Source organism: Phodopus roborovskii, unplaced genomic scaffold (genome assembly GCF_943737965.1).
Source record: "Phodopus roborovskii unplaced genomic scaffold, PHOROB, whole genome shotgun sequence".
In the NCBI taxonomy this organism is placed as follows: Eukaryota; Metazoa; Chordata; class Mammalia; order Rodentia; family Cricetidae; genus Phodopus; species Phodopus roborovskii.
The window spans coordinates 4,297,696-4,312,599 of record NW_026126638.1 but is presented as its reverse complement, the minus strand read 5'-3'; the positions used below and the strand labels follow the sequence as shown (position 1 = coordinate 4,312,599).

At 43.0% G+C, this 14,904-nt stretch overlaps 1 protein-coding gene across 1 annotated transcript in view; it reads left to right on the top strand.

The window, feature by feature from the left end:
• LOC127212853 (pregnancy zone protein) overlaps positions 1-14,904 on the top strand; it is a 43,966-nt gene that overhangs the window by 25,484 nt on the left and 3,578 nt on the right. The window contains exons 15-31 of the mRNA XM_051173042.1: positions 755-904; positions 1,976-2,140; positions 3,743-3,836; positions 5,766-5,919; positions 6,341-6,569; positions 7,232-7,358; positions 7,699-7,820; positions 8,051-8,102; positions 9,791-9,874; positions 10,356-10,532; positions 10,739-10,826; positions 11,331-11,487; positions 11,872-11,946; positions 12,239-12,416; positions 12,894-13,117; positions 14,329-14,547; positions 14,702-14,826. Coding sequence (XP_051028999.1) covers positions 755-904; positions 1,976-2,140; positions 3,743-3,836; positions 5,766-5,919; positions 6,341-6,569; positions 7,232-7,358; positions 7,699-7,820; positions 8,051-8,102; positions 9,791-9,874; positions 10,356-10,532; positions 10,739-10,826; positions 11,331-11,487; positions 11,872-11,946; positions 12,239-12,416; positions 12,894-13,117; positions 14,329-14,547; positions 14,702-14,826 — 2,420 coding nt within the window. The remainder of the gene's footprint in view (positions 1-754; positions 905-1,975; positions 2,141-3,742; positions 3,837-5,765; positions 5,920-6,340; positions 6,570-7,231; positions 7,359-7,698; positions 7,821-8,050; positions 8,103-9,790; positions 9,875-10,355; positions 10,533-10,738; positions 10,827-11,330; positions 11,488-11,871; positions 11,947-12,238; positions 12,417-12,893; positions 13,118-14,328; positions 14,548-14,701; positions 14,827-14,904) is intronic.

Below are 14,904 nucleotides of genomic sequence, written 5' to 3'. Positions count from 1 at the left end.
AACAAACAGACTTTGGAAGGAAAATAATAAGATAAAGCAAAAACTAACACACTGGAATAAGACAAAACAAACAAGCAGGAGGAGAGGAAATTTAACAAAATCTACATAATGAAAGAAACCAACCCTTCCCTTGCCCATGACTTTCTACTAGTCAAAGCACAATCAAAACTCTAAATTCTGCATAATTTCCCATTGTTCTGTTATTCCACCAAGCCTTCCGATGCTTTTTCCTTTTAATGAGCTTTTAAATTTCCCAACAGACACCTTAAAATATGTATTAGATTTTTATTTTATTTATTTATTTATTTATTTATTTATTTATTTATTGATGGCCCAGTAAATCCCCAGTGACCATCAGTACTGCGTACTTTGGAATGTCACGTGATCATGACTGGAAGCGGTCAGGTGTTTCATCTCACTAACCCTTACACAGCTAGGTCAGGCACCAAAGGTTCGAGTCTTCCTTCTCAGGAGTGTTTTTAAGACCATTCGAGATCCTATTTCAGTGGGATCAACATCAATTTTCCACCAGTTACAGAAAGACAGAAAAACCAAGCAAACCCGAGCCACACTTCCGGGTTATTCTGTGGATGTTGAATGGAGAGTCCCTTAGAAAAGTCCCTGTTGTAAACCCGCTCTAAGATGGGGAAAGAAAAAGGTAGTGAAAAACGCAGTTGGGCTGGAGGAAAGTCAAGGCTGTAATGTTCTTTTCTTCCTTTTTAAGATTATTGCTATCACCATATGCTCTTTGCAGGTAAACTTGAGCTTCTTACCAGCTCAGAGCCTGCCAGCCTCTGACGCCCGCCTGAAGGTCACAGGCACGCCCCAGTCCCTCTGCGCCCTCCGTGCAGTAGACCAGAGCGTGCTGCTACTGAAGCCGGAAGCGGAGCTCTCGCCTCAGTCAGTAAGTCCCATTGCGGTCTTAGAAGAATGATGACATAAGACCATTTCTGTAAACCATAACTACAAAGGACGAGATCCTCAGAGGGATAAGTGTGGCATAATTCCCTAACAGTCACTGAGCAAAGTGCATTACAGAATCGTGTCGTTTTACTCCGGTATTTCTTAACAATTTAGGATAGGTCTTATTACTGCATGTTATGAATAACAAAACACAAATAGGATGTGTTAATTATGGAGCTAGCATGCGGCGATACATTTTAAAGAAACTAATTTCTTCCAGTCCATTTGCCAACCTGTCACAACTCAATGTAAGATGCCAGGCTTTTCTGCTTTTCCTGACATCAAGAACTTACTGGCCTTAAGAAGAGTGCACAAATATAGTTTCTTTTCACAGACTTTAAAACTTCTTTGCACTTTCAAAGAAGCATCCCTGCCTACTGGCTTCGTGGTTTTACAGGTCCCTCCGCTTCTTGCCTCCAGCTCCAGCACTCCTGAGACCAGGATTACTGAGACAAATGGTTCAGAAGTGATCCAGTTGTCTCAGGGTGCCCATTATCCATCCTCTCTCTACACCCTTAACCTGAAAACTACCAGCCTCCAGCTCTCATCTTTTTCTTCTACATTTGGATCAATTTTGACAAATTCATTTTTTTTTAAGAGTCTGGTATAGCCTAGGCTATTGAACTCATAAGACAGTTAAGGATGACCTTGAGTTTTTGATCCTCGAATCCCCATCTCCCGAGTGCCGGGATTACTGCACCAGCATGCCTGCTTTATGTAGTCCTGGGGATGAAATCCAAGGCTTCATGCCTGTTGGTTAGAAAAGCATTCTACCAATTGAGCTACATCTCTATCCTCTCAGCCCTTTAAATACTGCATTTGTGCACAAGAGGGGTAAAATCTTTGGCATTTGGTGTCTTTCTATGATTCCCTGTCTCACCGCTTATATCATACACATAGCAAAGGTAAATGAAACCATGGGTTTAAATTCCGTGTTGAGCATTGTCACATTCAAAATTCTTTGAGCAGTAAAACAAGAAACAGTCTCCCTTTGTTCTCTTCCAACATACAGATCTATAAATTACTGCCAGTCAAGTCTCCCCAGGGTGATCGACATGGTGGCCCAATGCACGAGCCTGACGAAAAGTGCATGGATGCAGAAGAAATCATTCACAACGGGATTGTGTACACACCAAAGCAGGACCTGAGCGATGACGATGCTAACAGCGTTTTTGAGGTAAGCCCCCCCTGAAACCCACCAGAGCTGATTTGTAAGTCTGTGTTACAATGCAAAGTCCAGAAGCCTTTAAGCAGGACAATCCGATCCTTCCCTCTCTAACACAACAATAACCATCAGAGAAGAATCTCAGAGGCATGGTTACTTTGTACACGCCAGGATTCCTCTGGCACCTTAAGTAATAAGTGGTTCATTGTTTCTCTCTGCATCTAGATATGTAGATACATAGATATGTACATGCATATATCTTAGACATTAACAAATGCGTACCTTCTTGGCAGCCGTAATACGTCGCTTGCACAATAAATTCTTTAAAGTTTCCAAAGTAGCTGTATATGCACTGTGCGTTGATCATAATCCCCAGGTATTGTCTCACCCTCCCTTTCCTCCCCCCCCCACTTCATGAGCCCCCTGTGTCCCCCAGACGGTTTTGCTTCTACTTTCATTAATATATGCAGACAGGACTTTATGTATCTTTATAAAGTCTAGGAACCACAAGTGAGAGAAAACATAGTCATTAACAACATGTAATATTTTTCTTTCCGAAACTGGTTTAGCTCACTTAATATGATTATCTCCAGTTGTATATATTTTCCAACAAATGACATGGCTTTGTTGTTCTTTATGGCTGAAAAATTCATGTATATATATATGTGTGTATAGATACGCATTTTTCCTTATCCACGCCTTTGTTCTGGGGCACTCGAGTTGATTCCATAAGTTAGCTATTGCAAACGATGATTCAATAAAGGCTGAAATGCAAGTGTCTCTGTGATAGACTGGTTTGCAGTGCTTTGGGTAAAGGCGTAAGTAGAGTCCTATGGGATATCTGTCTCCTTTTAGTTTTTTGAGAAACCTCCATTCTTCTGTAGTGACTGGACTAGTTCACACTACCACCAGGAGCTTATAAGGGATTCCTTGTGACCATTTCCTTGTCAGTATCTGCTATTGTTATTTTTTTTTTCCTTTAATGACTGTGGTTCTCACTGGACTAATACGGCATCTCAGTATGGTTTTGATTTACATTTCTCTAATGGCTAAGGAAGTTGAACATGTTTCATATGTTTGTTGACCACTTACATTTCATCTTTGGAGAACTATCTGTTAACTTTATTAACCTGTTCCCTTATTGGTTTGATTTCTTGTTGTTTAGGGTTTTTTTTTAGTTATTTGTACATTATAGGTATTAATCCTATTATAGATATATTATAGACATTAATAAGATGTATAGTTGGACAAGATTTTCTCCCCTTCTATAGACAGTGCCTTCATGATTAACTGATACCTTTGTTTTGAAGAGATTTTTAATTTCACGAGCTCTCATTTGTCAATTGTTGGTCTTATTAATAAAACCCATTTTAGATGAATCAGCCTGTTTCCAATGTACATTTTCAAGATTAATTACAGCTAAGCCAAGCTATGAGAGTTAAGTATATCCGGATTATGAATTAACTTTTATCCTATCACCAAAGACTAAAATTTCTTGGTTTTACCTTTAAAAACATATATAATCGTTCCTCTAGGGGTCTGTACTCAGCTGAGAACAATTTAAATCCCCTCTCTAGAGTGTCCAATATGCTTTAACATGTAATATTTTTCCAGTCTATAGGATTAAATGTTTTTACCAACTCCAAAATCCACAAACCACGCTTTTGCCTGCTGCCTCGAGTCTACCCAGGAATTCCTGAAGCCTATGGTAATTGTATGATTTCTTTGTCTGCTAGAAAAATGGGAGCAAAAAATGATGTTACACTGGGGTAGGGTTGGAGTTCAAAGAATACATAAACATATATACATGTACATCCTATACATACACCTTGGGCTCCACTGAACTCGTTTGGCAATGTATACACTCGAGTCACATCTTCTGCCAAAAATAGAACTCAGCTAAGATTACTGTTTCTCTCCCTGCTTCCCATGTCCTCCCCCCTCCCCTCTCTCTCTTCTCTTGTCAAAACTGGCCTTTTTATCCTAGATGTCAGTCATCTCCATCTTTCCTAACCCCTCTGTCAGTCATGACAGCATCTGAGGCTTTGGCCCACAGCCAGCACTCTGTCTCAGGGGCTGAGCTTGCTTATCTTTAGGCTCACACAGAAGCTATTTGTGAGTCTATTTCTGTTGTCTCACTGAGTCTTGCCTGAAAAGATGTCTTTACCCTAACCTCTGTGGTGTTTGGTTCTATAATTACACGATTCTATGATTGCTTGACTATGGTAAGCACACTCCTGGAATAGACATTCTGTCCTAGAGGGACTTTCCAATAACTCTGAAGGTGCCTTCCCACCTTTGTGGATACGTTTGCACAGCTGTTTCCCTGGAATTCCCTCCCCTCCTTGGCTTCCCATCAACCAATGACCACCTTAAGTTCCACATGGGGAAGATTACAGCCGATCCCCATGATGTATAATAGACTTGTTAAACTTCGTGCACTTTGGCCTCTTTTCAAATGTAACCTGCCATGTAGCTGTATCAAATATGTTTAATGACAGTGAATGACGAAGAAATTTATCCTAAAACATTCTGTGGTACATCTATGCATTCGCCATTTACTAAAAACAAAAGCAAATTTACATGCTAATGAGATGAATATCCTTGTCTTTCTTGCATAAGGAACTAAATTTTGGATGCATATTATAACTATAGGATCTGAAGCATCTTTAATGTTTTTCTGCCTTGGTTGACATGTTAGTTTTATACTCAGCAATGATGAGAGTGGCACTTCACATGAAAACACAGTTAAAAAGTTGTAAGTGCATGTTTGTGGCCATTCCAGAAATTATTCGCTGTTACGTGCCAATTCCACACTAAAATTCATTGAACCGCTTTTTATCAAACTCAAGTCAACAACTCAAATAGCAGCAGTTTTTAAAATTCAGACATCCTAAATGATAAAATCCAGAGACAGACTAATCTGATGCCTATGAGCTAGTAGGAAAATATTAAAACTACTTGTTTTTGTAATTAAGCCATTATGCTTCTATGGAGAACAGAAACCTTTACGTGGAGAGGGACACAGCACACAACAGTCTGGAATCTGGGTCAGGGTGTGTCAAGCCGTGACAGGCTGTGCACGGCGCATGTTGCTTTCTCAGATCCAAGCAAAATCAATGATGCAAACCGACAGAGCACCTCAGATTCCTTGCACCTTTGCTTGCGGATTAGTTTTTGCTTGCAGCACGTTCACAGACCTTTTTACTGCTGCCAATGTTTTCCCAGTGCCCATGCTTGATTACACAGTCCCAAGGCTGGGCTGTGTAGCACACACATTCCAAGATCCTACTCTTTACTGCTTGTGTCTCTGTTAAATGAGTCCTATTTCTGAAATCTGGGTGCAGCCAATTTCCTTTCCTGGTCTTTGATGGTCTCCGCCAATGCCAGTGGGAGACCTGATTATCATTTCAGGAGGACAGCTCTGTTTGCTTTGTAAAGAGAGACATGCTCGCCTCTATCATGAAGCAAGAGAACAAGTGTGTAAGCTATACAAAGTAATAAAAATATATATAGAAATAGTGGGAAGTGATTAGTGGGTAGACGACCCTCTTCTGGTTTAAGAGACAAACAACCATTACAAAGTTCGTTATGAGAATGAGTTTCACCGGGGGGCTCCCATGTTGTCTTCTCTCAGCGTCACAAGCCTTGCCCATATCAGCCCCAGGGGCGGGCTTCAGGGGAATGAGCTACTCAATGGCCGTGAACGAAAATGAGCCCACGATGGAAGTAAGAGAGACAGTTCGGAAGTACTTCCCAGAAACCTGGATCTGGGACATGGTGCCACTGGAGTGAGTTGCATGCCCCCTGGGACTTAGTGTAGGTGACAGTGTGAGCCTTGCTCTGGGATTTAGGTGTCATCCTTGCTCCCTGATCCTTTCAGGAACCAGGTTCTACAGTTCACGTATCTCAGTGAAATAATTCTCCCCCCTCATGGGGCTCCCAATTTACAGGAGTAACAGAAAACTGGATGCTTTCCTCTCCCCCCCCCAGGGGGGGGAGTAACAGAGACAAAAAGAGAGGGGGTGGAGAAGAAAATAAGAACGAGGGGAGAGACGGGGGAAGGGGAAAAGGAGGGTTTCCAGAGTCCCCCAACAGACACGGCAAGCCCCGAGATTTAGTCCGGAGTTTACTGTACTTGTTTTCTGAGTTGCCACATTCTGGTTTTTGGTTTTTTGGTTTTTTTCCCCTATCATTTTCTCTCCACAACAGTGTATCAGGTGGCAGTGAGCTGGCAGTGAAGGTCCCAGACTCTATCACTGAGTGGAAAGCCAGTGCGTTCTGTTTGTCTGGAGATACTGGCCTTGGTGTCTCCCGGACCATCTCTCTCACAGTCTTCCAACCCTTCTTCCTGGAACTCACGCTCCCCTACTCTGTGGTGCGAGGAGAAGCCTTCACCCTCAAAGCCACGGTGTTCAGTTATATGTCTCACTGCATTCGGGTAAGGGTGCTCCTCTGGAAGTGAGTGAGAATTCCCTCACCCCCCCCCATTGCCTAGGGCCCCTCAGACCCCTACTAGGGCTGTGCATGTGATGCGCCCTGATTTCAGAAGGGAGAAAGGCCCCAGAGAAAGGCTTTGTGGTGACACACTGTTTTCATTCAGGACTCTGTGTAAATGTTCCTAAATTCAGATACAGTTCCCACATGATAACTCTTTCCTTTTTGGGTTTTTGGAATTTTGTTTTGTTTTGTTTTTTATTTTCGTTTTCTTTTTGTTTTTTGGTTTTTTATTTTGTTTTTTTTGTTTGTTTTTTTTGTTTTGTTTTGTTTTGTTTTGTTTGTTTTGTTTTTTGAGACAGATAACCTCACTGTGCACACCTAAAAATGCCCAGCTTCCTGCCTCAACCATCGGTGTGCTGGAATTATAGGAACATGCCACAATGCCCAACTACATGACTCCGTATTTAAAGAAACATCCCTTCCTCCACTGGCACAGAGAAATTCCAGGCATTTACACCATTCCTATGTTGCAATCACCTAAACTTCAAAGTATATGCTAGGATTTATCCATGCTGACATATCTCAAAGCCCCTGGGCTTGTCTGCAGCCTCTGCTTCTCACCCCTCCTCCTAACTCTCTCTGCCTCTCTGGGTTTGGGAACAGATCCATGTAGACCTAGAGGAATCTCCTGATTTCCTCGCGGTCCCAATGGGAGTCCATGGAAACTCTCACTGCATATGTGGAAATGGAAGGAATACTCTGTCCTGGGCTGTGACCCCAAAGTCTCTGGGTGAGTCTCTGCTTTGTGTTGCAACGGTTTGCTCTGGCTGTGATCCTCTTGAGTTTAAAACTGCTCAACCAAGAAGAAAACCACTGTGTAACCTGGGTGGGGGGGGAGAGCACTTAACACAGTATAACTGTGTTTTTCTGAGTTTTCAAATACATGTCTTTGCTGTGCATGTGTGCCAGGATGAGCATGTGGAGGTCAGATGATAACTTGTGGGGAGTTGGTTCTCTGTTTCTACCATGTGGGTCCCAGGGAGCAAACCCGGGGTGTCAGGCTTGGCGACAAGCATCTTCAGCTGCTGGGGAATCTCACCATTTAAAGCTACCAAATGTGTATCTCCCAGGGGAGGTGAACTTCACAGCAACTGCAGAAGCTTTACAATCTCCAGAACTGTGTGGCAATGAGGTGACAGAGGTCCCAGCACTGAGAAGGAAGGACACTGTAATCAAGCCCTTAATAGTTGAGGTGTGTGAGTACTGTGTATCTGCCCTGTGACATTGTGCTTGTAATTCGGGTGACTGAATCGCATATCCAAGATTGTGCGTGGGTCTACAGCTCACTAATATTTCAAAGTGATTGGTTGGGCTTTTGTTTTTTATTTGTTTGTTTGTGGGTGGGTGGGTGGGTGGGCGGTTGGTTGGTTTGGTTTTTGTTTGTTATATATCATTCTACTTTTTTTTTTTTTCAACACTAAGCCTGAAGGAATCGAGAAGGAACAAACATCCAACACACTGTTATGTGCATCAGGTATGTGAAACAAAACAGAAAATTCTCAAGTTAAGCCATTCAGTAGAATTCATAGCTGTTGAAAAATCATCTCTGGGATATAACTTACTCTGAAGCAAAAAACTTGTATGCTCAAAATAGGCTCACTTTCTCCAGGGGAATAAAGGATAAATGCTATTGAGATATTACCATCATTATTATGATGATTATCATTATTGTCACATTTTAAGGATAAAGAAGAGGCATAGTGGAAAAGTTGCTAGAAAGCTCCTGGTTAGTGATGAGAACTAAATGCCTTGTCCTGAGACAGGATTCTTTCTAATACATCTATATCTGTAAAAGTCCTCCTCAAACTATGTTGAAGATATTGAAGGATCTGTGTGGTATTGCTCAGTTGCACTGTTATATTACTAATTTAAATATATTCACACTCGTGCTTTGATCGACAGTGTCTCTCTAGTGCACTGACATAGACACCCAAAACAGTATTTGACTGATACTGTTAGTATGGTCATATAAAGATCACCATCTAGAAGTTCCACAGGGTGAGGCTTTACCTACAAGTCTGTTCCCTATAGGGATGCCCTTCAATTTACAAAGAGATTGCAACCTACTAAATCCATCACACATTGAAAATAACACAAATCAAAAATGCATTTAATATACCTTACCTATGGGATATCATAGATTAGCAACACAATTGTTAACTCTTGTATTCTATCCTGGCTTGAAGCGGAGGACAGCTGCTGCTGGCCAGCATCTCTAAAGACCATTGCTTTTCATATCACTAGTCCAGGAAAAGGGTAATGTTCAGGATTCAAGGTGCTTGTGGCTTCTATTGACTTCATCACTTTCACACTAAAAATTAGAAACCATTTATGTAAATATCTTTGGTAGTCTCATATATACATACATATATATACATATACATATATGTATATATATAGTGTGTGTGTGTGTCCAAGTGTGTGTGTCATCGAGTCCATGTTCCTGTGGAGGGTGTATAAATGGGCATTTGCATATGGGGGACAAAGGTTAACCTTAGGCATTGTACTCTGGGTGGGATCCATCTTGTTTTTGTGAGGCAAGGTCCCTCACTAACCTAGTAAGTAAGGTAAGCCAGATAGTCAGCAAATCCAAGGGAATCTCCCTGTCTCTGCCTCCCCAGAGCTGGGCTTACCACTATACACTACCATGTCTGGCTTTTGCTTCCTACACAGGTTCTGGGTATCAAACTCAGGTTCTCATGCTTACAAGGCAAATGCTTTACTGACTGAGCTGCCTCCCCAGACCTAGGCACATAGCTTTAATAACAGTTAAGTACCAGAGTTCACGAATTTACATGTGTCATTGGTGCATATCTACTTTCTGAACTCAGATTCCTGTATTTAGTCATCAACTTCGCATACAGGCTCGTAGGTCTAACAGGTACCTCAGAATTACCCCGCAGGCAAAGGCCCCACAGATGTGCTCCACAGACATGCTCCACAGGCATGCTCCTCCCAGCTTCCTCCATCTCATATTGTGGTACTTTCATTCTCCTACATGTCAGGTATAAAAAATGTGAATCTGCCTTTATCTCCTTACTTCTATTCTACTCCACCCCAATCCATTCATGAATGTAGATGACTCCACTTTCAAGTTACATCAAAACTTCCCCCCCCCCGACTCACGCTATTATTGTCTAATGTCTTGTCTTCTTTCATTAGATGAGGAATTACATCATAGGTGGTCACTGAACCTTCCACCCAATGTGGTTGAAGGATCTGCCAGGGCTACACACTCCGTTTTGGGTAAGTCTCTCCGCCCTGGCCATAACAGCTGTCCCTCTCTGTAATCACAGTATACACAGGGTCTCACCGTGCATGACTAACAAAGTCACTGAGCACCAGATGTTGGATTGAGAAAGGAGCCGCAAGCCCAGGGCTGCCCTTTGCGAGTGAGAAAGCAGGTTTAACAGATAGTGTTCTATGCAGTATGCTTTGGTTAACTTGGACACAGCTAATAAGGGCTGTGTCCTCGTCTTCAAGTGATCAATTGGGTGACAGTGTATCCTGGCAGATATGAAAATGATAGTTCCATCTTCCCAGACATTATGGCCCAGCAGAAAAGATGTTCTCTTGCCATTCAGTTTCTTCCCTGCTCTTTATTTTTGTCACTGTTTGTGTAATTATTAGTATTCTACTAATAACATGGCCTCTTGGTTGGATTTTCCTACTCCAACACAAACCATCTCTATATTCCTCTAATTTGCAATAACCTTTCACTACTCAGGTGATATACTAGGTTCAGCAATGCAAAACCTCCAAAATCTTGTCCAGATGCCCTACGGCTGTGGAGAGCAAAACATGGTCCTTTTCGTCCCTAACATCTATGTTCTCAACTATCTGAATGAGACACAGCAGCTGACTGAGGCCATCAAGTCCAAAGCCATTAGCCACCTCATCAGTGGTGAGTGGTTTTACGTGAACTCCTAAATGCCTTCTGTTTGATCCAAATTTGGTAGTCACTGTTGCTGTAATTTCCAATCAAATGCCCCTCTCTGGAATAATGATTCCCAATAGTGTCGATAGCCTTAGAAACATGTGATTAAAAAAATGTTTATTTGATGATTCTCTGGAATTCTGCTTCATAAATGACTGAAATTCCCTCTCCAGGGTATCAGAGGCAGCTGAACTATCAGCACAGTGATGGCTCGTACAGCACATTTGGGGATCGAGGTGTGAACAGTCAGGGAAACACTTGGTAAGATGAAATAGTGCCTTCATGCTCTGCTGATCGGAGGCATTTCAAGAGTCTAGAAATGACTGTTCTCTGGTACCTGGGATTCTTTTCTGGAAGGTTTACTTATCCTTAAAACTCCCAATGTCATCCCTACTGACATCTCCACCTGCTCTGCCAACCCCGCTGATAGTAGTGAGACAAGGAAAAGGAAGTGTAAGTCAGGAAGTACAGTTGTCCACAGTGATGAGGAAGCTCTCTCGCTGCCCTCGAGAGGAGGCAAGGCAGAGAGAGCAGGGAAAGAGATGTAGAGTGCTACAGTTGGGAGTCATTTGGAAAATGCAGTTGTGATAGAGTGCTGTGATGGTTCAAAAGAGATGTATTTTATAAGACAAGACTGAAAACTATCAACTAAGACCTCCCCGAAATGACCTCCACTGACCTGTGAAGGTCAATGTCCACAGGCAACACAGGCCAGCTTCAAAAGTGAGGTGGCTCTACTGTCTCGGTCTCTTTTCTGCTGGACAGGCTCACTGCGTTCGTGCTCAAGGCCTTTGCTCAAGCTCAGTCACACATCTTTATAGAGGAGACACACATCACGAAAGCGCTCAACTGGCTCGCAGGGAAACAAAAGGAAAATGGTTGTTTCCAACAGTCCGGATATCTGCTCAACAATGCCATGAAGGTGATGCTCTGCCTCTCCTCCAGACCCTGAAGGCTGTGCTATGTAGGCAGGAAGGCTTCTCTAAGAGTCCTCCAGTTCTTGGGGCTGGGGAGATGACTCGGTGATTAAGAGCATTTAGTGCTATCGCAGGGGACCAACTTGGTTCCCAGCATCCTCCTCAAGCAGTTCACAACCACCTGTAACTCTAACTCCAGATGACCCAATGCCGTCTTCTAGCCTCCATAGGTGCTTCACTCATGCACAAACTGACACATAAATACACACATATACACATGATTCAAACATAAAAAAAAAGAGTTCTCCAGTCCCAGTGACATAACTTGGAGGGTCTAATGTTCCAGCAAATGCTGAGTGTGAGAGTTCTTTCTCCCTCTGTCCTTTCAGGGTGGTGTGGATGATGAGGTCACACTCTCTGCCTACATCACCATCGCCCTGCTGGAGATCCCGCTGACTGTTGAGGTATGTACATACCCCTATGTCTCCTTTGCAAATGTAAGGAATACAAGTGAAAAAAAAAGAAACATCGCAGGACTATGATCCCCTGAGGAAACTGCCAGTTTTTGTGGTCTTTGATTTTGGTACATTTCCCTGTGACAGGAAAAGTTCTTTTAAAAAGATTACAGGAACTACTCCCTGGCACAAATTCTAATGCTGGGATATCACAATATGACTCTCAACCTGGGGTTAGCCTGGGGACAGTTCCCTAGCCTAGTTCTGTTATTTTAAAATTAGTTCTTGTCTTCTTTTATAGCACAGTATTGTCCGCAATGCTCTATTTTGCCTGGAAACAGCCTGGGCCTCCATCTCACAGAGCCAAGGAAGTCATGTCTATACCAAGGCATTGTTGGCCTATGCCTTTGCCCTAGCAGGAAACCAAGCCAAGCGAAACGAGCTGCTTGAATCACTAAACAGAGAGGCTGTGAAAGAAGGTAGGAGCTTCTATTGCAAAGTATACTTAACTAATGATGAAAGACAGAGTCACTCTTGTGCTACCTTAGCCAGAAAGACAGCAAGGGAAACTCGTTGACCCAACACTTAAGTGATAGCAGCCATTTTATTGACACACATTACTGATTTTATATAATGCACATGCCGGTGCCACCTCAGTACATATGAGACACAGTGACTTCCCGAGTGACCACCTGAGAGCTTGATGCACTTTCTCGGTAAAGATCTACATGTTACCAGGCATGGTGGTGCACGCCTTTAATCCCAGCACTTTGGAGGCAGACAGGTGGATCTCTGAGTTTGAGGCCAACATGGACCACATAAATCTGCTTGTGACTTTTCCAAAGCTTCCATTCATTTCATGTGTGCCAGTTCATTAGCTGAACTAATCATCACTCATGGGCTAGATTTTTAAATCATGTTTTAAGCTTAAAAATGTTATCCTTTCCATTTGAAAGAGGATTCAATCCACTGGCGACGTCCTGGGAGCGTTCAGGAAGTGAAGACGCTCTATTATCAACCACGGGCCCCCTCTGCTGAAGTGGAGATGACAGCTTATGTGCTTCTTGCCTACCTCACGGCTTTGCCTTCCCGGTCTTCAGAGGACCTGTCTTCAGCATCCCAAATTGTGAAATGGATCACCAAGCAACAAAACTCCCATGGGGGCTTCTCCTCCACTCAGGTCTGTGGAGAGACCTTATGTCTTAGTCAGGGTTTCTATTGCTGCAATAACACCATGACCAAAGAGCAAGTAGGAGAGGAAAGGGTTTATTTGGCTTACACTTCAGCATCCCTGTTCGTCACTGAAGGAAGCCAGGACGGGAGCTCAAACAGGGCAGGATCCTGCAGACAGGAGCTGATGCAGAGGCCACAGAGGGGAGCTGCTTACTGCATTGCTGGCCCTGGCTTATTCAGACCACCATCATATAGGACCCAGGACCAGCTGCCCAGGGATGGCACCACCCACCATGGGCTGGGCCCTCCCCCATGGATAACTAAATGAGGAAATGCACTACAGCTGGATCTCAAGAAGACATTTCCTCAGCTGAGGCTCCTTCCTTTCTGATGAGTCTGATGAGTCAAGTTGACACACAAAACCAGCCAATACATCCTATGGGGAATCGATAAATCAACTGATCCAAATGTAAACACAAACATATTCTAGGGATTACATAGCTGAATCATCATCATTTCTAACATATATATTCTCCATCCATCCATCACCGAGTCCCAGCCTAACTCACTTACAGATCTCTGCTCTACCCACCTTTCATTCTCATTATCTTCTCCCCAACAAAGGTCCTCAACATCGCCAGGGGCCAGTTTTCCAAAGCACTGTTTTTGTAGAATTATTTCCATGAGGAAATTAACTTTATTTTCATCCACAGACTAAACTTCTCTAATATTCTGTGTAAGTCATTTCCTGTCCATAGTGTCCATAGTGCACATACCCAGCTAGTTAGGCAATAGTCCTTATGCTGCTTCTGAAATGGGCTTGCTGCCATTTCTGGAACCATTTACAACACCCCAGCTCTTCCCCGATGCTCCTCCCCCTCTCCATAAGTACTTTACGTTATTCTCATCTTCACTCTTCTTTAAATACCTTAGCCTACATTTTCTTCTCCATTTCAAATTTCTAACAAATATTGCTATGCAGATTTATAAATTACTGATGATACATGTTCAGTTCATATTTCTGAATATGTATATTATAATCTGTGTAAATGATAAAACGAATGGGTCACCATGAGTAAGCAGGACTGGACTGTGCTGAGATGAAAACAATTAGCTGTGCCTTTGACTAAATAACCCTGAACGGAAGCAGTGTTGGCATTCAGTGTGGCATGGCTGTCGCTGCATCCGCCACAACTTCCTCCTCTCTCTTTTTCTCAGGACACAGTGGTGGCTCTCCAAGCCCTCTCTAAATACGGAGCAGCCACTTTTACAAAAAGTAAGAAAGAGGTGTCGGTCACTGTCAAGTCTTCAGGGACTTTCTCTCAGAAGTTCCAGGTTCACAATGCCAACCGCCTGCTGCTGCAGGAAGTCCGGCTGCCAGATCTCCCCGGAAATTATGTCGCCACAGTGTCAGGGTCAGGATGCGCGTACCTCCAGGTGAGGCCTCCAGGGCCCAGAGGATGGGCCCACGGGAGATAACGTGTCAGGAGTTCATTTTCATTGCTAAGTGAAGAGCAGAGTTACTTAGAAGAGGCTATGTATGAGACTTTGTCAGCCCTGAGGCAAAGAATTTTGCTCTGATTGTTTTCAGACATCTCTAAAATACAACATCCTTCCGAAGACAGAAGGGAAAGCACCCTTCAGTCTGCAGGTTGATACCCTCCCAGTAAACTTTGACAAGAATTATAGAACATTCCAGATTCACATCAATGTAAGGTAAAACCTAAGTTGCAACCAGTCTGCTTGTAAGACATGGGGGGGGAGGGGAATGGGTTAATGTCTGTCAAAGAAATG